Source organism: Sorex fumeus, unplaced genomic scaffold (genome assembly GCF_029834395.1).
Source record: "Sorex fumeus unplaced genomic scaffold, SorFum_2.1 ptg000037l, whole genome shotgun sequence".
NCBI lineage: Eukaryota > Metazoa > Chordata > Mammalia > Eulipotyphla > Soricidae > Sorex > Sorex fumeus.
The window spans coordinates 77,053,428-77,075,471 of record NW_026606094.1 but is presented as its reverse complement, the minus strand read 5'-3'; the positions used below and the strand labels follow the sequence as shown (position 1 = coordinate 77,075,471).

The following is a 22,044-nucleotide window of genomic DNA, read 5'->3' as shown; positions in this document are numbered from 1 at the left end:
TTCCTAGATACCTGAAGTTGAAGCATTTTCACAGGGAGTGAGGCAGCAGTGGCAGAGTGAGCGTTTTCTGGGACTGGAGTGAGAATCTCTCTGATATCTAAATGAACGTTGAGTAGAATAGCGGTCAAGAGGATTGGACACATGAGCCATTGTGGTGTTTTGTTTTTTTTTTATCAAGCTCTCTCCATCTCTGACTTGCAAGCTTCATGGTTCTCTCTCTCTCTCTCTCTCTCTCTCTCTCTCTCTCTCTTTTAAGCTTCATAGGCGCTGGAGTGATAGCATAGCAGGTAGGGCGTTTGCCTTGCACATGGCCGACCCGGGTTCAATTCCTCTGTTCCTCTTGGAGAGCCCAGCAAGCTACCGAGAGTATCCTGCCTAAATGGCAGAGCCTAGCAATCTCCCTGTGGTGTAATATATATGCCAAACACAGTAACAAGTCTCATAATGAAGACATTACTGGTGCCTGCTCAAGCAAATTGATGAACAACAGGGAGGTTAGTGCTACAGTGCTGTAATAATCCAAATTAAAAGACTGGGGAGACATTTCTTGGACATTTATACCCAGATATTTTAGGAAATGACAGGGATTCAGTATCCAGTTGGATTTACGTGTGGAACATAAAACCTCAAATGTGTTGACAGTACTAGAATTTAATATTCATGAAGCATTCTGATGAAAAAGGGTTATCTTTCCCAAACCACTATTGTTTCTATCAAAGATAATCACAGTAAAATCAATGATTGTAAAATAAGTTTGGTTTTAAGAATTTTGCTTGTTATAAAGTGCTGCAGTAGTAGTGATTAACTCATAGGTCAGCTTTGCTGCAGCTTTTTCATAAAGATCCTCAGATTGAGTTTTCAGCTTGTCTGGACTCGAGCCCACCAGTAGGCTTCATTAGCTAGATCTGAAAATTCAGGCTAACGCCTCTCTTTCTGAGGTCTCCAGAATATCCTGAAAATGAGTCTTCCAAGAACTCGCCCCGCATCCTTGTCCGGGATTCAGAGTTCCCAGACCACTCCTCCTTGGACTCCATCAGCTCGACCTAAGTACCTGCAGCTTCAGCTGCCTTATCATATAGGAATCTGTGCATATCAGTCTTGAGTATGACTTGCTATCAAGCCTTGCCAATGTCATCAGAGTTCCAGTTGTGAATTCTGCAGATATTGGGACTGGAACAATAATACAACAGATTATTAATACAACAGCATTTGCCTCGCACAGCCCTGGCCCGGGTTCAGTCCCTAGCTCCCCCTGTTCTCCCTGAGTTCTGCTAAGAGTGCGGCCTGCTGGGAGCAGAGCCAGAAGCTCTGCTAGATGTCGTCCTCCCTCAAAGAAAAACAACAAAAATCCTGCATACGTGAGGGGGAAAATGTAATTGTTTTATTCTTTGTTGTTCTTTATGTAGTTATATTTTTATTGCTGGTAGCATAACAGACGCTTTCTTTACGTGTGGACAATAAGACAAAATACTTAACAAAGTTATTTAAAATTAGTTATCGTTCTCTATTTAGTATCATATTCTTCTTTTGCTTGAATCTAGTTTTTCTATTAGTTCTGAAACTTTTTATGCAATTTGGTTCTATGATCTGAAATTTATTATAAAACTATCATTTTCAGGGACAGGAGAGATAGTATAACAGGTAAGGTACTTTCCTTGCAAGTGGTTGACCTGAATTCAATCCCCAGCACCATGTATGATCCCCTGATCATTGTTAGGAGTGATCCCTGAGCACAGAGTCAGGAGTAAGCCTGAGCACTGAGATGTGTGGCCTCCCCCCAAAGTATATAAAATAAAAAAAACTTTCAGTTTCATGAGTCTCTTTGAGGAAGAACTTTTACAAAATAATAAGATTAAAATAGTAACTTATATAAATATTAAAAATTTTTAATGGTCAGGTCAAAGTTCTTTAAAGATTTGGTTAGTTAGTGTTCAGTAAATGTGATTGTCAAAAAAAACTTTATGCGTGCATCAGCAGCCTCATGGCTCCTTCAGACTTCCAGATACCCCAAAATTGCTGCTGTGCCTTTGGCCAGACCCCAAAAACTTGGGGCAAAGTTTACCAAGAACGTCGAATTGCTCGAGCGGGCCCAGTAACGTCCCCATTGGAGACTTTGTTGTTACTAACCAAGAAAGTAAACGGCCAAAAGTTAGGTATGTGGGAAACACACCCACAAACCACCTCCGGCTCAGCTATATAATTGGAGGCAAGGCCTCTTTGGTTCCTGATTGAACTGCTTAATGGACATGATCCCAGAGACTCAGAAACAAATCTCAGACCCAGTGGCTTTAGGTAGAAATGTGTCTGGTCTCTGCAGTAGGCTACCGGTGCTGGGCCAACCCAGGTGGGAATAGGTTTCATGCCTTGGCCTGTTCCCCCTGGCGGCCCAGTGGCTGCCATCCATCTGAGGCCACTGGATAGTCACATTTGGGCCCCCAGTGACAAGACACACAGGGCCTCACGGGATGAGGGTGGAGCCGGGCCTGTCCTCCCCACCCCAACGAGACCCCAAGTCATCGCCCACGAATGGCCTCTCTGGCTCCTGATCAAGCTGCTTAACGGCCATGATCCCAGAGACTCAGAAACAAATCTCAAAACCCAGTGCGTTTGGCAGAAATGCATCCGGACTCCACAGTACGTTACTGTCGCCGGGCCACCCCAGGGAGGAAAGGGTGTTGTCCCTCCGCCTGCTCCCTCTTGGCGACTTGGTGGCTGTCATCCTCCAGAGGCCATTGGACAGTCAGGCTTGGGCCCGCAGTGACGAAACTTGTTGGGTCTCACGGGGTTGGGGGGAAGGTGGAGCCGGGACTGTCTTCCCCACCCCAACGAGACCCCAAGTCATCGCCCACGAACGGCCTCTCTGGCTCCTCATCAAGGTGCTCAACGGCCTTGATCCCAGAGACTCAGAAACAAATCTCAAAACCCAGCGGCTTTTGGCAGAAATGTGTCCGGACCCCGCAGTAGGTTACTGTCGCCGGGCCACCCCAGGGGGGAATGGGTGCTGTCCCTCCGCCTGCTCCCTCTTGGCGACTTGGTGGCTGTCATCCTCCAGAGGCCATTGGACAGTCAGGCTTGGGCCCGCAGTGACGAAACTTGTTGGGCCTCACGGGATGGGGGGGGCGGGGAGCTGGGCCTGTCCTCCCCACCCCAACGAGACCCCAAGTCATCGCTCACGAACGGCCTCTCTGGCTCCTCATCAAGCTGCTCAACGGCCATGATCCCAGAGACTCAGGAGCAGATCTCTAAACCCAGTGGCTTTTGGCAGAAATCCCTCCAGATTTAAGTGTTAAAATTTAGGAATTTCAAAACCACATGGCCCTACTGCAGCCACACGACATCATATGTTATTCATAACCAGCAATAGAACACAAATTTCAGCAGATCTGAGTGTTGGGGTAAAATCTCAAATAATGGTGGGTCTGGTGTCGAAATAGTGAATGTGATCAAAGTAGAGAGAGAGTAATGTGGAAATCATCTGCCCCACAGGCAGGGGGAGGGTGTGGAATGGGGGTATACTGGGGGTTTTGGTGGTGGGAAATGGGCACTGGTGTAGGGACAGGTGTTTCATTGTATGACTGAGACTTAGACCCAAAAGCTTTGTAACTGCTCTCATGGTGATTCAATAAATGAAACTATAAAAAGTGGGAAAAAAAAAGTAAGGTGGAGTTCATGCACAATTCAATCAGCTAATCAGTGGCTGAATAAATAGCAGTACTCCTACCAAAAAAAAAAAAACTTTATGCTATTGTAAGGTATCAATCACATTTTCTTATTTATTTACTTATTTTTTGTTTTTTTGTTTCTTACCGGCGATGCTCAGGGGTTAGTCCTGGCTCTGCACTGAGGACTCACTCCTGGTGGTGCTTGGGGGACCATATGGGATGCTGGGACCCGAACCCGGGTCTCCCGTGTGCAAGGCAAATGCCTTGCCTGCTGTACTATTGCTCCGGCCCCATCGATCACATTTTCTATGGCATCAACTGTGAAGAAGTTTTCTAGAATTCAGATTATTTTGTCATACACACCTATACATCTACAACAAAAAGAACTTTTGTATGACTTATGTTGGCACAGAAATATAACACTTTTTATTTGACAAGGCTTCCCATGCAATTTAACATACCAAAGAAACCTAATTAGTTTCTTTCTCTGCACAAGAGAGGTCAATTTTGTAGGATTCCCAGGATCCTTCTGGAAAAGCATCTCATGGTAACTGAAGTCATTTAGACTTTGATTTAGCGATATTTGGTCAAACAAAGGTATCAAGAGATTTTAAAACACAAAGATTATTATGAATTAATGGTTATTTAACCAAAGTGATGAAGTTAGTAATGGTACATATAGAAGCTTGTTTAATTGCAAGCAATGTTTTGTTCTTTTACAGTTACAAAGAGTTTACTGAGTCGATGCCCTGATGATAAAGAACATAAAGGATGAAATCCTTGCTTTCTCGGGAGATTCCTTAAAATATAAAAAATATTTACACTATCTTATCCAGAGCAAACCTAGAATTTGTAGCAGTTTGTCTTTTCAGTAGATTAAAGAAAATCAAAGTTTACCATGTTATGTGCATTATTGACATTAAAGCTTACTTTAAAAATTCTTATGGCACATTCTCTGCCCTGAAGATTCTCCTGTTTTGCATACCTTAAACATCCAGGATCTTGTGATTACACCTCACAGGGGAGCCATTTGTGATCTCTGCCTCTTTGTCTTGAGGTGTAGCCAGTGTGACTGCGGGCAGGTGTGATGCTGCCCAGTCCCTGCTTGCGGGACTGTCCCTGCAGCATGGGATGCTTTTCTTCCTCAGACCTGCTGATTCTGGTGCCCTGTCTCCAGTGTGCTTTCTGTTTTGCCCAAACATGCTTTTCACTTCAGCATGTGAATTTTTAATTTCAATTTTATTTTTGTGTTTAAGTCAGGATTTCTTTTCCACTTCTTTTTATATATTTTCTTTAGGTGGTGGGGGGATCATTTTGTTCTTTATTCTTGACTTTTCTTCATCTTTAGTTCTTTCAAAAGTGGTTTAAAAATCCTTGGTAAGTCTGGTATCTGATTTTCTCTATGACAGTTACTTTTGGTCTGTTGGTTTATGTTTTTATTTTGAGTGATTTATGTTTTCCTATTTCTTTGCATTCTTGTGATTTAAAATTCCGCCCCTGCCCCCCGTTAGATTTTTTTTTGTCAATTTTATGTTTGGAAAACTATTCCTGGAAAGTTTGGTACAACATACCTGTTGAACTAAGGGAGTTATTACTTATTTGTATACAGAGTTTTAAATTGCTAGTTTACTGATAATAATAGGACAGATTTTTGTAACTTTTTTGCTTGGAATTTCCTCATTTTTTTTTCTGTTTAAACAAAATTATTCAGTTTACTTGTCCAGCAGACAAAAAGGATTAAAGATTCTGCAGTGACTTTTCCTGTAATGACTTTTAAATATGTTAAAATGTAGATACTCAAAAAGATGCTAATTCTAGAATATTTGTTAATTATGCTGTGACTTAGAAATTTCTCATTTTTCTTGATTTATTGATTAAAAAAAAAACAAACACTGATGTTTGAGCACTAACATTTCCTGGTTCTGAGGCAATAGTGGTGAAGAAGGAGAAAGAACCTCACATACATATAAGGATGTGTCTCATAGCAGTATTTTTAATGGGGAAGGGGGGAGGGAGGGGTACATCATAATAAAACCAAGTTGGGAAACACTGTCCAGCAGTGCTCAGTGGACTGGTTAAATCAATTATGGTGCATCTTTTAGAGGAAAACCTTTATTTTAGCTATTCAACAAAATAACCAAAAGAGTTAGGATGGATTGATAAGGAGAACTCTGAAACAAATTCAGATTAAAAGCAAGCAATGGTATACTCACTCTATGGGCTAAATTTCTATGGGTTGTTTTGAATAATTAGAAAAGTTTGTGTATGTGAAATTGTTTGGAGAAAGGAATGGAGCACTGTTCACAGTGGTGAGCCTCCAGCATTTAGAGTGTGAGATAGGGTGGGAGCTGCTTTCACTCTATATTCATGGCACGTGCAGTTTTCAGACTAAAAACTAAGGTTTTGGTTTTATGTGCATTAATTATATTTTTTTCTAATTTTTTTTCCAGATTTCTCTTGCAGTTTGTTTTGTCTTAATGTTTGGAAACTCAATGTTATTAACTTCTTATTATGCTTCCTCTTTGGTAATAATTTGGGTAAGTTTTCTTTAAGTATCTGGATGGGAAATGAATGGTTTATCAGTTTCTTTATCACTGACTTGAGTTCATGAAGCATTTTCTGCAAGAACTGTCACAAGAGCATGATTAACTACATCTGATTGTGATAGTGAATTCCAATACTCACTGTCAGACAGAAAAGAAACAAATGAAGCTAATGCTGGAAAATAGCACTTTGTCTTATAAGTCCCAATCTCATAGTTTCTGGAAGAGAAAAGAAATGATTCTCTACATTTAAATGTGTGTGCTTTTGTGGGCTGGAGCAACAGCACAGCGGGTAGGGCGTTTGCCTTGCACCTGGCCAAGCAGGCAAGCTCCCCATGATGTATTCAGTATGCCAAACACAGTAACAACAAGTCTTACAATGTTACTGGGGCCCGCTGGAGCAAATTGATAAACAGTGGGAGGACAGTGACAGTGCTTTCGTGTAGCTGGTTTCCTGAGTATAAGATTGTGATCTCATGGATTAACTGGAAATGTACTGGTTCTTCAAGAATCCTTTCAGTTACTTATTTTGACCTTGATTTCTAGAACCTGTTAAACAAACTTTCCTATTTTTTTGTCCTGTTTAGTAAATAATAGTTACCTAAGAGTCCATTCTACAATGCAAAAACATACTGCATCCCAGGCTGGGCCACAACTTTTTTCAGGTTATGTGACTTGACTAAAGTCAGTCACAGAAATGGGCGATTGATTAGCAGGTGATGCTGCTGCTTTCAAATGACAGAAAACTGTTACTGAGTTGTTGTGCTATAAGAGTAATATGAATAGTTTTTCCAAGAAGTGAATTCTGTTTTTAATTAGGAAATGTAACAAATGTACTATGGTATTTTACATATATATATGGGGAAAGCCCTGTCATCATTCATGTTAAAATAGTGACTCTTGCTTCTGTGGACAGGGAAGCCAAAAGATTGCCTGTAAGTAAAAACTGATGAAAATACATTTTATAGGAAATGCCCGTGTAGTGTACGCCTGCACTGTGTTATGTGCCTGACAAGTTACTTGGCACCGCATGTATCTTAGATAAGAATTAAACTTGTTACTGTGTATTCCATATATTTTGATCTATGAGAACAAACAACATCAACAACTAACAGAATATAGTGTTTTTGTGCATATTTAACTGTAAACATTTTCCTCTCCTTAATTTCAACCCCAAATCTTAGCATATTTTGAATGATATTTGCAATATCTGATTCTCAGATACTCAGACATTTCTGAAAAGAAATTTGGGTTCACTTTGGTGCTATCTTTTGAAATATACCTGAAAAAAAAATGAGATTTGACAGAGAGTGTTTAGTTGGTAGGTTAGAAATATTTTTGGAATTTGTTTTCAGTTAATCATAGTTTAATAAATATACAACTTAAATAAGATTTGTTTAAAACTCCGAAATTATTATATACATCTTGGTTCTTAGGTATGTTAGTCAAAGAAAATTATATTTGGTGATCTATTTTTCATCTTAAAAAAATCACTTACCTGATCCCCTTTGATTAAATTGTGTTGTTTCTGATGTTTGTCAGTGAGCTTGTAATGATTCTGTGTAGAACAGCCATGGTAAACTAGTCTAGACACTTGGGTCTTATTATTTAGATGTGATATTTGATATTTGAATTTATATTTGGGGGTATTAACTGTCTGCTGTTTGATTTTTCTCCATGTAGGGTGTACTGGCAATGAAACCACATTTCCTGAAAATAAATGTATCTGAACTTAGTTTATGGGTAAGAATCAATCTATTTGAATGCATGTGTTTTCCCTCTCTAAAATATATCATTTGTTTTATGTTTTACTTTTAAGGAAATGATCTATGTAACACAAGGGTTCTTATAGCTTTACAGCATATTTGGGCTCATTTTTAATGTGCCAAATTATACTTTTTATGAAACAAGTTAATAATAATATTGGATAAATAGGTAAAGAACTCCAGTGCTACTTATTTTATTAACCTGTATTTTCCCCCAGGGAAGCAGTGTATGGAGAAGGAACTGTTAACAGAAGAGGAATTGTACTGAAACTGCTAAATAAATCTCCTATGAAAATTGTTAGCTTTATAGTAAAATTGTATATATTTTTTGTTGTTCAGTGATATCCCCTTGATTTTTCTAGTAGTACTCATTTTAATTTTAGATGCAGTTTTTAGCATTTTTTTCCTTGAATATGAAAATATTTGTGTCAGAGATGTTTTAAGGCATTTCATTTTCCATCCTAAACCATCTACAGAATGTTTATATGAAGCATCAATGTATTTTTATTTGTTTATTGTAGGTTATCCAGGGATGTTTTTGGTTGTTTGGAACTGTTATACTCAAATATTTGACATCTAAAATCTTTGGCATTGCAGATGATGTAAGTGCATTTTTGCTTATTCTTAAAAGACTGGAAAAGAATTAAGAATGAATTACTTGCGGTTTTGAAGTATCACTATTAAATTCTAAGTTGAAGTCTATCATTTATCTCTTTAATTATCACTCTATTAGGAAATAAATTAACTGTATGGTCTCTATTTTTCAAAATTAATTACTTAACGTAACTCACTGTGTTGATAAAGATATTTGTATATTACAATGATTTTAAAAATTCAAAGCTAAAAAGCTCTAGATGTTGAAGCATGGATTTTAGTCTATCTAGACTTTTGGGGCTTCTTCAACAACCCTATTGTAATAGAGAATGACTTCATTTTTCAGCACCTCTGAAACAGGAGATCATAGTCTCATTTTTTTGTCGTTGTTACAATTTTGGGCCATACCTGGTGGGCGATGCTCAGGGCTCTGTGCTTAGGAATTACTCCTGATAGTGCTCGGGGAACCATATGGGATGCTGGGGTCACACGCAAGGCAAATGCCCTCCCTGCTGTACTATCACTCCAGGCCCTGAAAGTCTCATTCTTTTTTTTCTCTCAGTTCTGTCAAGACTTATAAAAATCAATACTTGTGAAAGATTTGTTTATAAGCCTTCACAGGTAATTTAATCCAAGTTAACCGTTTAAGAAAAGATTTTTAGTGAATGAATTTTTTTCCACCTACTTTCCACCCAATTTCTAGAACCCCTGTGTAAGGTTATTTTTGACAGCTTTGTTGAGATTTATAGTAGCGAGGAATTAGATCTGTTGGGCTTTCTCTGCCATATCTAAAGGCTCTGATATTAAGTGATTTCATATTGACCCAGTCATGATTTCTTAGATAGCATCATATACTTCTAGTGTGTCATTTTTTCCCTTTATTTTGCTGGAAATGGTTGACTGATATTTTTGTCTATATTCATGAAGATATGGGTGAATGATTGTTTCGTCCTTAGATGTTTGGTAGAATCTGAGTTGGTTGCTCTCAGATTCTGAGTTTACTTCATGGAAGATTTTCTACTCTAAATCACATTCTCAGGAAACTTCTTTGATAGTTTGTAATTTTAGTGAAACATCCATCTCATCTGTATCATTGTTTCATGTTTTTTTTTATTACTATAGGATTTAATTAGTGCAAATTCTCACTGAGATCTTTGCATTATATCTAGTCTTAAGATTTTTATTTATTTGTTTATTTTTATGTAGGAGTATTGCTGTTTATTCAGCCATTGTTTTGGCTGATTGGATTGGGCATGAACTCCACCTTACTTTTTTTTCCCCCCCTTTTTTATAATTTTATTTATTGAATCACCATGAGAGCAGTTACAAAGCTTTCGGGTTTAAGTCTCGGTCATACAAATGAAACACCCATTCCTTCGCCAGTGCCCATTTTCTACCACCAAAAACCCCAGTACACCCCCATCCCACACCCTCCCCCTACCTGTGGGGCAGATGATTTCCACATTACTCTCTCTCTACTTTGATTACATTCAATATTTCAACACCAGACCCACCATTATTATTTGGGATTTTACCAACACTTAGATCTGTTGAAAAGGCAACAGTAGACAATTTGTTTTCTATTGCTGGTTATGAATAACATATGATATCTTGTGGCTGCAGTAGTGGCCGCACGATTTTGGAATTCCGAAAGTTTAACAATTAAATCTGGAGGGATTTCTGCCAAAACCTGCTGGATTTTGAGATTTGTTCCTGGGTCTCTTGGATCATGACTGTTAAAGCAGCTTGATCAGGAGCCAGAGAGGCCATTCGTGGGCAGTGACTCATTGAACTCTTTGGGGCAGGGAGGAAAGGGCTGGCTCCACCTCCATCCTGTGAGGCCCTGCATGTCTCAGCACTGAGGGTCCAAACCTGACTGTCCAATGGCCTCTGGACGATGGTGGCCACCGAGCTGCCAAGGGGGAGCAGGCGGAGGGGCAGCAACCTTTTCCCCCTGAGGTGGCTCGGTGACAGTAACCTACTATGGGGTCCGCACTCATTTCTGCCAAAGGCTGCTGGGTTTCGAGATTTGTTTCTGAGTCTCTGGGATCATGGCCGTTAAGCAGTTCGATCAGGAACCAAAGAGGCCTTGCCTCCAATTATATAGCTGAGCCAGAGGTGGTTTGTGGGTGTGTCTCCCACATACCAAACTTTTGGCCACTTTCTTGGTAAACTTTGCCCCAAGTTTTTGGGGTCTGGCCAAAGGCATAGCAGCAATTTTGGAGTATCTGGAAGTCTGAAGTCGCCATCAGGCTGCTGATGCACTTGGCTCACAGGTACAGATTGACCTGCTGGCAGCACCATACCCCCGAGTCTTAAGATTTTTAAATCAATTTGTTTTGCCAGGGGAGGTTTTCCTTTATCCATGTACATGTCTCTTACAAATGGGTTGCCTCCCTCCAGCATTCAGAGCTTTTCTTTACAAACCTGCACGCCAGAGACATGGATGGGGGTAGCAGGTTTTACTTACCTTTGGTCCCACTTTTGAAACTTCTCAGCAAGTTTAAGTCTGGAGTTTGAATTGATCAGTTACTTAACTTTCCTTATTTGGATTTTTAATCCGATCAGACTTGCATAGCTAGTTTATATTTTCTTGCTTTTCCCCACTTTCTGTGTATTGTACAAATGGGTCACCTTTAAAAGTTGATTCAGAGACCTTATTAAGTTTTTTTGGCTTTTTGTTTTGTTTTGTTTTATCACTCAGAGCTAGAGTGATAATAAACCTGGTAAGGCGCTTCCTTGAATATGACCAGCCTGAGTTTGATCCCCAGTACCATGTATGGCGCCCTGAGCTGGGCTCAGGGAGTGGCCCCATTCTAATTTTTCTCTGTTTCTGATTAAAACAGTTGTATTTATTATTTGTTCTTTGAAAATGTGTAATGAAATGTGAACACTTGAAAAGGGACTTTCCTGGTGGCGTGGGCAGGTGAGGTGAGTGAGGGTTTCGGTGCATACCTGGCATATGTGAGGGCCCTTGTGTGATGCCTAGGACCTCTGAGCCCAGTGGCTGTGCACTGAGTTGTCAGGCCTGTGCAGCTTCAGACCCCTCACACTGCCCGGGGCCCAGAGAAAAAGACAGAGCAAAGACAAATAGCTGTGTTGAAGACCCCATGTGAGAGGTAGGTGTGTGGCTCAGAGGAGCGCATGCTGCTGTGCTGGTGGCCCAGCCCTCCAAAAGCATTTGAAACCAGAAGGGTGAAGTGGAGGTTTTCTCTATGGATGTTTGTTCTCTGTGGCTTTCTGATCTCATTCAGCCGTTGTGTTAGCTTTGTCTGCATTTTTGTTTAATCTAGATAACAACATTAAGATTTCCAGTGAATGCCGTCAGGGTGTCAGTTTCTTCCTGCAGTTTTGCCAGCTCGTGTATATAATTTGAATCTTTACTGTTCACTGCAAATATGTTCATGATGTGTATTGTCTTGCTTAGTGCTACAGTTTGCCAGTATTTAATGTCATTTGTCATATCGTGTATATGTAATTATTGCTTGAACTCAGTTTTGTGAGACATGACAATTGCTAAGGCTAAATTTATTTGGCTCCATGTATTTGATATGTCTTCTTGTCTAGTTTTACCTTTCTCATTACTTTTAAATATCTCTTTTGTAGAAAACTTAATTTTGAATTTTTCCTCATGTGACGTATTCGATTTGCCAAACACAGTAACAAGTCTCACAATGGAGACATTACTAGGCCTGCTTGAGCAAATCGATGAACAATGGGAGGACAGTGTGACAGTGCTACAGAGCGACAGTGTTCAGTTTAATTATCTGTCCTCTAAATAGTGAAGTAGACTTCTTTATATTTGTGACAATTATTTTTATATTTAGGACTTGTTTCCTCCATACCATCTGAGATTTTCCAATGTTTTTACTTTTAAAAACATTTTTGTTTCTTTCTTTGTTTTTTTTTTCCCTTTCCTTTTCTTTTTTTGGTTTTGGGGCCATTCCAGGCTGTGCTCAGGGCTTATTCCTGGTTCTGCATTCAGAGATCACTCCTGGTGGGCTCAGGGAAACCTACAAGATGCAAGGGATTGAACTTGGGTTGGCCACATGCAAGCAAGCGCCCTACCCACTGTACTATCTCTCCAGCCCCTAAAAACTCCTTTTTATTTGATTGATATTTAAAAGCATTTTAAAGTATTATCTCATTCCTAAATTTTTCATATGCATTTCTTCCCCCAAAAGACAAAATATTTTAAGATGGCTTAGCAGTTTCACCCAGATTGCCCCATTTTATTTATAATCATGTATGAGTTTTTGGTATGGTATATCTTAGATTTAATCTTTCTTTTCTCCTTTGAGTCCTGCATTTTTTTAGGTAATGGTGAACTTAAAAGTTTGGCAAATATCTTCATTTTTTTTTTTGTCTAGTTTTTTTTTTAACCTTTCATGATTTTTTTGTGAAAAGTAGATAAAGGGATATGAGAACGCGTGATACATTTTAAAGAATTACACTGGTGTCAGTTTCAAGGTCCACTACAGTTCAAAAAAGTCTTTCCAGTAATCTGAATCCTTAATTTCCTTTCTTGACTTCCTGTACGTTATCCCTTGAAGATTGGCATCACGTCCGTTTGCAAACCCACCACATCTGGGAGGCTTGAGCAAAGGAGACTTGGTGTAGTGATTTTGAGGAGCGAGTAGGCACAGCCTCAAAGTCTTTGTTTTGTCCATAAATGATGGTGGGCACCAGGCGGACGGGATGTGCCAGAGCACAGCGTTTCCCCCGTGTCAGCAACTTCTGTGTGGGGGGCAGCCCTGTTAGAGCAGAATGGGTCGATAGTACAGGATGCCAACTAATGCCAGCTCCTCTGTCCTCACTAGGCTCACATCGGTAACTTACTCACATCAAAATTCTTCAGTTACAAGGATTTTGATACTTTACTGTATACCTGTGCGGCAGAGTTTGACTTTATGGAAAAAGAGGTAAGATGTGATTTCTAGTTTTCCTCCCTCAGATTCCCAGCCGTCCTTTTTATGAAATGTCGCTCCTATTTTGCTGGTCTGTGCTCTCTGCTGCTGTTTCTTTGTTTCAAGAAATAAGGAAAATCAGGCAGCTTAGAGGAGAATGTTCCTATTTACATTAGTTCATCTCCCTGAAATAGATGGGCTTCTCTCGTGTGATAATTTAGACGCATGCATTCAAACAAGCAATGGCTTTTTGGATGAATAAACAGAGCCATGTCAAGTTGCCTCTTTTCAGAGAAAGCATTAATTCAGAGTAGCACTCGAGCCCTTACATTTCCTCTCACTTTGTGGTTAGCTGAATGATCTCATTGCTCTGAAATAAGAATGAGTACATTGGAGTGTACGTTTTTCATTCCAAGAACATTTTTTATTCCAAAACTACTTAGATATGTGAAAGAAAACCAGACAGCGGTTTGGTGGATTGTAAGACCAAAGTCTGTGATATCACTTGATGTTCTTAAACAAGTGATACTGATTCTTTGTGGCATAGCTTACTAATTTCTAAGAGTATGCTGGGAACATATATTATACGGACAAAATTAGTTATTTAGGCATTGACATTTCCGTGTTGTAGAAGAGATATTTTTGCAGTGTTTTATGAGCTCGTGTGGTCAAGCAAATGAGCATATGCTGATAGTACTAATGGAACCCGGATTTACTACATTTTATTACCTGAAACACATTCCACCACAGATGTGTGTGTCCACTGAACTACAACAGAGGTCTCTGGTCCTCATTTCCCATTCACCCCACTGTTCAGTCGGGCCCTGTCCCGAGTACAGGCCAGTGACCTCTAGCGCATCACACTACGCAAGCTTGGAGCCAGGCCTCCTAGTGTGCATGTCCAGCCATGCTCTTTCAGTCTTTATTTCCTGTGTTCCAGCAAAAGGCTTTGCCATGTGATGCCTGAGGGCAGGGGAGAGGAACGGTAGCACCTGAGGACAGCATTGCAGAAGCGGGCATAGACAGTGCTGCATAGATCCGAGTACAGGACTCAAGGCTGTGCGTGTCCTCAGTGGGGTCTGAAGAAAGTGTCAGACCAAGAAGTGAAGGATTCCTAAGGAAGAGCGCATGGACGCAGAACTCCCTGAGTCTCTGTGTGCTCAAAATAGTTCCTTGTCCTAAAATGTTTGGTCCTGGTACGTTGCCTTGAAGAACTTAAATAAATTTCTCCAGAAAGTGTTGTCAGTCAGACTCTAGTGATTGATTGGGAAAAAAAAAGAACATAATTTCAAAATTGTTTCAACTGTTAAATTTTTTAAAGATAATGAAGTACATTTTAACATGTTGCTTTATTTTAAGGTAAACGCCTATATCGGATAGCTAGTCTCTTTTATTTTTTCTTTTTTTTATAGAGTAATTCTGTTTTTAATTAATTAATTATTAGTGAAACACTATGAGGTACAGTTATAGACTTACAAATTTTGTGCTTGGGTTTCAGTTATACAATAATCAAGTGCCCATCCCTCCACCAGTGCCCGTCATCCATCACCACGGGTCCCAGCATCCCCCCCATCCCCCCTCCCGTCCCATCCTGCCTCTGTGGCAGGGTATTACCACTTGTTCTCTCTCTCTTCTTTTGGGTACTGTGTTTTGCAAGAGAGGCATTGAGTGGCAATCATGTTTGGTCTATAGACTACTTTTAGCATGCTTCTCCCACCCTGGGAGGGTCCTCAAAACACCCTTTATTTGGTGCTCTCTTCTCTATCTGAGCTTCCTTTTCACCTAGCACATGTGGCTGGCCTTCCAGTCATGGAGCAAAATTCCTGGTACTAATCTCAACCATTCCTGGGTGTTAGTCTTCCTTTTTGTTGCTTTATGTTCCCCAGATGAATGCAATCTTTCTGTGTCTATCCCGCTCTTTCTGACTCATTTCGCTTAACATGATACTTTCCATGTAGTACCACTTGTATGTAAATTTCATAACTTCGTCACCAAATACACATTCGACAAGGGGTTGATATCAAGGATATACAAGGTACTGGTTAAACTCCACAAGAAGAAATCACCCAACCCCATCAAAAAATGGGGCGAGGAAATGAACAGAAACTTTCGCAAAGAAGAAATTCGACTGGCAAAAAGGCACATGAGAAAATGCTCTACATCACTAATCATCAGAGAGATGCAGATCAAAACCACAATGAGATATCATTTCACACCACAGAGACTGGCCCACATCCACAAGAACAAAAGCAACCAATGCTGGCGCAGATGTGGCGAGAAAGGGACCCTCCTTCACTGCTGGTGGGAATGCCGGCTGGTCCAACCCTTTTGGAAAACAGTATGGACGATTCTCAAAAAATTAGAATTTGATCTGCCATTTGACCCAGCTATAGCACTCCTGGGAATATATCCCAGAGAGGCAAAAAAGGTATAGACGAAGTGACATCTGCAATTGTTTGTTCATTGCAGCACTCTTTACAATAGCCAGAATCTGGAAAAAACCTGAGTGCCCAAGAGCAGATGACTGGTTAAAGAAACTTTGGTACATTTACACAATGGAGTACTATGTAGCTGTTAGAAAAGACAGATAGCTAGTCTTACATTAATTATTGACTGTAATCAGCAAATGGCATCTTACTTAAACACTTTAGTTTATATTTGCTTAGATTAAGTCACTTTAAAGTCTAGAAACTAGAAATAGATTTAAAAATAACTATGTACTGGGGCTGGAGAGGTATTACAGCGGGTAAAGTGTTTGCCTTGTATGTGCCCTACCCAGTTTCGGTTCCCAACATCCATATGGTTCCCAGAGCACCACCAGGAGTACTTCCCGAGTACAGAGCCAGGAGCATTACCAGTAAATTAAGATTGTGACCAAGATTCTTGAGAGATACACATGATCAGAATCTGTAGGACTTTGTTGTTACTATTACCCATTTTTATTAAAGGAAAAGCAAATTTTATCCCTTTTATAAATATTAGTCTCATGTGTGAACTAGATAATGTTTTTATTCTCTGCTTACTTTATAGAATAATCTGATTCCATCGGAAGGAGTATTTACTTTAGGAGTTGAGCTTTCTAGTTAAAAACCACTAGAAGTGAACAGTAATTTCTGCTTACATATCACTGGGAACTGTATTAGTATTTTTGAGCTTAGTATTTTGGGGCATATTTGTTTCTGTGGAAATGCATCTTCAGTATTTATGATAAGAGTGGGCTCTAGATGGGTTAATACTTTTCTTTTACATTTTCTTTTAAAAATTAAATCAAGTAGGGGCCAGAGTGATACTGTAGTGGGTAGGGCACTTGCCTTTAATCCCCGGCATCCCATATGTTCCACTGAACACCACTGGCTGTGGCCCCCAAAATTAATTATTATTTCAAATCACAGTGCATCTGTGTAAAACAGAATTTCCTCTATTGAAATGTTTTCTGATTTTCAGACTCCACTGCGGTATACAAAGACATTGTTGCTTCCAGTTGTCCTTGTCGTGTTCCTCGCAATTGTTAGAAAGGTATGTCCATTACTTGCCAGCTCTTTCTTAGAACAAGACATTTGCTTGTTTCCACACAGTCGATGCGTATTCTAGGCTATTTTTTAGTGGGACAGCATGATTTAATAAGCTATTTTTGTGTTCTCTTGGTCATCATCTTTGATAATATTTACAAGTCTTAAAAATATTCTGTTAGCATAAACATGGTAAAAGAATGATTCAGGTTTTGTAGCTATGTATTTTGAAAAAAAAGAACTGTGATAGAATCTTTTTGCATCATGTAAATTGCTTTTGAGTAATTTTTAACTTGTATGTAACATTTCCCTAAAATACTTTATATGTAACTTTCTAAGTATCACTCTGGTATATGCCTATTTGTGTGTTAGCAAATGTGTTAGGCTCATACCATGTGCATTCTCTGGCCATGAGCCATGTATATGGACACAGTAAGAGATATGTTAAGCTTATAGGGTGGCTTTCCTGGGGGCATCTCACTATAGATCCCAGACTACAGTCCTCAGGGCAGATTAGTCCTTCCTAACACCAGCAGAGTCCTTGTCCAGACACTTCTCTTTGAGTCATGACAGAATTTGTCCATGACTGCTCTTAACTTACTACGTTGTTTTCTTGTGTGTGTTTGTTTGTTTTTTTAAATTTTATTGAATCACCATGAGAAAGTTACAAGCTTTCATGTTTGAGTTAAAATCACACAATGATCAAACACCCATCTCTCCACCAGTGCACATTCCCCACCACCAATCTCCCCTGTATACCCCCCTTCCCCACCCTCCCTTTGCCTCCATGGCAGACAGTATTCCCTGTTTTATGGCACTTACTTGGCCTGACCTGATTTGATGCCTGGATAGCCCTGAGTTCATCCAAGTCCCTTCTTTGGGATCCTCCTTTTGGGGTGCTAGTAACTAAGGGTAACTGAGGTTTAAGTCGAGTACACATAACAGATGCCCAGGAGTAAATATTATAAGAAGTCAGTTAACTCCCAGGTTACAAAGGCATAGCATTAACTGTCTTCCTGTGTCTGTACAAAAAGGACATTGCACTAAAGTAAACTGCAAAGGATATAAGGGAAAGAGAAAAGCAGTATTTCCCTTACAAATACGAAATCCAGAGTGCTTAGAAGGATTGGACCTTACAAGGCATAGGGTCTGATTTGGGGATATAGGTGATTAACAGATAGGGGAAGCAGAGCACAGAGAAGAGCTTAAAGATAAACACGGAGGAATGGGAGTGCCTTCGGAACACTGTGATGAGTGTAACCCAATTAACCTAAGCTCCCTGCAGCAAGAGAGAAAGGAGGGAGGAGAAAGGACGAGCCAGTGTTATCGTAGCTATACCTATTATTAAGAAGAAAATAATATTAACAATGTCTTCTAGACTTGATAAAAATAAACTTTCAGTTTTTGATAGTGGTCTTCATAACCCAGTATTATCACAGGTATTCGAGACTTAAGGAAGAAGTGGTGTGATATTCTCTTTTTTTAAGAGTTGGTGAACTCTATTTACAAGTGTTTTAAGGATGAATTGGAATTAATCCATAACTGAAAAACATGACAGACATAAACGTTATCTAATTTGTAGCTAGTGTTTTCTGTATTAATATAATATTCTGTAATGATAGAATATTCTGAACTATAATTATTGTTCATATTCTGTATTCTTACTCTGCTTTGAAATCTCCCAAAATGTTGTGTAAACATTATTTCAGTTGATTGGTTGACAAGTTCAGTGGAGTACAGATGTTGTTACCCCATCTGACAGCAGCAGGGTTGGAAGCTCAGAGAGGCTGTTGAGTTTCACATCGTGTCCACAGGAGGAGAGTGGGGACAGACTTGGGCCTCGCTGGGCTATGTGTGGCGTTGGCTTTCTCCTCGAGCAACTGTCCTCACATCTTCCCTGGTCATTTTCTGCCAGCTTCTGCTCAGTGCTCTAGGGCTTCCCTTGTACTTTGCATACTCTGCGTGAGCATGCAGTTATTAGGAAGTAGGAAAATGTTAGGTGTTGGCAGTCCAGTAGGCATTGTCAAGACTGTCACCTGGATGACCGGAGATAATAAAACATGAGATCAGACTGAAGAAGCTGAAATGTTGGATTTAAAAAAGAAATATTTCAGATGGAGAAATTTATTTTCAAACATTTGGGAGCCTGGCACTTAAAAATCAGATTTCACGGCCAGGAAGATAGTTCAAAAGGTCTGGACCCTAAGCGTACAGAAGCGTGGGTGGGGTCTCCGGCACAACATGGCCCTCTGAGCACCATTAGGTGTGGTCCGGGTGACACCCAGGACTGCTGAACCTGAACAGTAACATTGCCCAGCCCCCAGAGCAGCCAAGCACCCCCAGGTGTGCCCCCTGCCCTCAGCCCCAAACTGCTTGGAGCCCCCGCCCTACCCACTCAAACTAGACCATTCTCTCTGTTGGCTTCATGGACGGTTTTCAGGTCCAGAATAGCATTGGCAGTTTGTTCCCATCTGTGGTGTGGAGCGGGGCAGATTCTGCTGTCACCTCCAATTCCTGCTGAGATAGTAAGGCTGGTCTGGGCAGAGCTTGAGCCGAGTCTCTGTGTGAGTGTGTGTCACAGTTCCTGCCATAGCGGCAGACACTGAGGACCAGCGCGCCCCTGGGGTTAGGAGTGGGGCCCCCTCTCTTGCTCCTTCAAGTTGCTCTTTCCCCTTCAAGTTGCTCCTTTCTAAAATGAGGATGTTTACTCAGACAGTGGTATTAGGTATTGGGTATATATTGGGTATGAGTAAGTGCTCTGCAATGTGAACTTTTATTGTTGCAGTAACTCTTTAATCGCTTACCTTGTACTTCATATATTTTTAATAAATATTGAAGATTTGAGAAAATAGTTAACGTCTTGATCTTCCCTGCCCTGAATTAGCGTTTCTAAAGTATTTGAAAATCTGTTTACAGATTATCAGTGACATGTGGGGTTTCTTCGCCCAACAGCAGACACCCAACAGGTAAATACATGTTTAATTTTAACCTCTTATCTCTCAGTGTAGTCGGTGCTTCCTTTCTTCACTATGCTCTACTACGCAGAGTGCAGCACACGGTCTGTCCCCCAGACCCTGCCCTGCGTGGCCTGTCCCCCCAGACCCACCCTGTGTGGCCTGGCAGTGGCCCTCACCTGGCCTGTCCCCCACACCTGCCGTGTGTGACCTGGCAGTGGCCCTCCCATGACCTGTACCCCCAGACCCCCACATAGCGACCTGGCAGTGGCCTCACATGCTGTGTGCTGCACCTTATGCTTTCGATTAGCAGCAAAAAATAAATTATTTTCTTGCTGGCTTTAGACCCAGTTGAGAAAAAAGTAGGAAAATGTCAAACTGGATCTATACCTCAGCTTTTACACAAAAATTAAGTATGAAAAAAAATGAAGCCCCCAGATTAATCAAGAGTTGGTTGTTATTATTTATAGTTTTAGCATGAAAGAGACTCTGTTAACCATGCCTTAAAAACCATAAGCTAGAATGAAAAACTGAGAATGCTGGCCAGATTCTCTGGTAAAGGTATTATAAATATTGTTCAAAGAAAAAGGCATTGGGGAAATAGTTGCAGTGTATGACAGAGTCCTTATCTTACCTAAAAATTTTTGCTAGCAGGAAAGTAATAAAAATCTAAAAGAAAATGAAGGATACTCACAGTTGAAAAAAAGAAACACACGCCTTCCTTTTCCGTCAATGCTCCTGTGCTCTGACCCCCCCTTGCTTCCTTTCTGTTCTTTAACCATGGCAAGTTGTTACCTTCCTCTGGTATTCTGTCATCCTTGTGCCTTTGTGTAGGACTGGAAGTTGGAGTAAAAGAATTGTTAACTCTGTGTTCGTTCCTTTGTGAGTCTTTTGGGGGAAGATAGAGATTGTTGAATTTATGTGTCTGTATTTTATTTTCTTTTATTAAAAAAATGTAAGGAAAGCTTATATTTTATTCTCTTCTAAGTTTCCACAAACCAGTGATAAATTATTGCATATGCTCTTGAGACAACTCTTGTTTTTATTTAGAAATAGTTCTTTACTTGCTTGTACCTGAAGAGCCTTGGAGGAGGGAGGAGGCAGGAGTTTCTGATATATGATGTAAAATTTCTCTTCATTTGAGATGACATTCTTTCTGAAGAGTTTGCAAAGGAGCTTCGAGTTCTAGCTGTAACATGTAGTTCTGGAATGGAAAGGTGAACCTTTTAACTGAAACAAAGAATTCCTTTCAAGAGTGACTCATCTGTAGGAATAATCATAGAAAAAAAACCACTGAGCTTCCTGGGGTTTTCAGTGAAAGTAGGAGCAGAGCGTTTCTAGAAGAAGGAAACTTTGAACTTTCATTCTGCATAAGTACCAAAGTCACATGCCAGTGGAAGATGGAGTAAGGTAGGAGGTCATCAGAGATGTGAGTTTCCAGTGTCCCTTTGTTCAGGGAGCAAGGAGGTAAAGTTGGGAAGAGGCAGCATGCTGCAGAGGAAATACATCGTCTCCAAAATGAGCCAGAGTGCCCGTCGGGTTTTTCCAGCAGCTGTCTGACTTTCTTTCCTCCACAGTGAATTGTGACAGAGTTGACTTTAGATGGGGATTATTTAGAATTAATGGGAAGTACTGAGCATATTAATGTTGTCATGTTCTGTGAATGGTAACTGATAATTTTTACTTGGCACTAGGAAGAATCAACAAAGTGGTCTGCCATAATTCACTGATATGCTAGTGTAGCAGTATTCTGAAACCATATTTTCAAATTGCATGCTTATGGGTTGTGAGTAGTTTAGTTTATTGAATCATTACATCATTCTGCCATTCAAAATAGAATTGGAATTCTGTGGGCCAGGCCCTATTTGAGTCTGGAAACCCATGGGCTCTGGGAGAGAAGGTGTGTGTTCTCAGCTCATGCACTTTTGTTTGACGCCTAAACATGCCCCCTGTTTGTTGTGTCCACTGGGTTTCTAGTGAGAGTCTCAGACTCTGGATATGGGCCTGAGCCCTGAGTGTGCTCCTGCCGTATGCCTCCGAGGGCCCTCCCTCCTCCCTGTGTCGCTCTGACCCGCCGCCCGCTGAGCCCATCCTCCATCCTGCTGTGCC

General features: G+C 40.4%; 1 protein-coding gene across 1 annotated transcript in view; it reads left to right on the top strand.

The window, feature by feature from the left end:
• The window catches only part of DPY19L1 (dpy-19 like C-mannosyltransferase 1), a 99,250-nt gene that overhangs the window by 62,671 nt on the left and 14,535 nt on the right, over positions 1–22,044 (top strand). The window contains exons 11-16 of the mRNA XM_056118228.1: positions 6,113–6,199; positions 7,889–7,948; positions 8,493–8,573; positions 13,386–13,487; positions 16,917–16,988; positions 19,898–19,947. Coding sequence (XP_055974203.1) covers positions 6,113–6,199; positions 7,889–7,948; positions 8,493–8,573; positions 13,386–13,487; positions 16,917–16,988; positions 19,898–19,947 — 452 coding nt within the window. The remainder of the gene's footprint in view (positions 1–6,112; positions 6,200–7,888; positions 7,949–8,492; positions 8,574–13,385; positions 13,488–16,916; positions 16,989–19,897; positions 19,948–22,044) is intronic.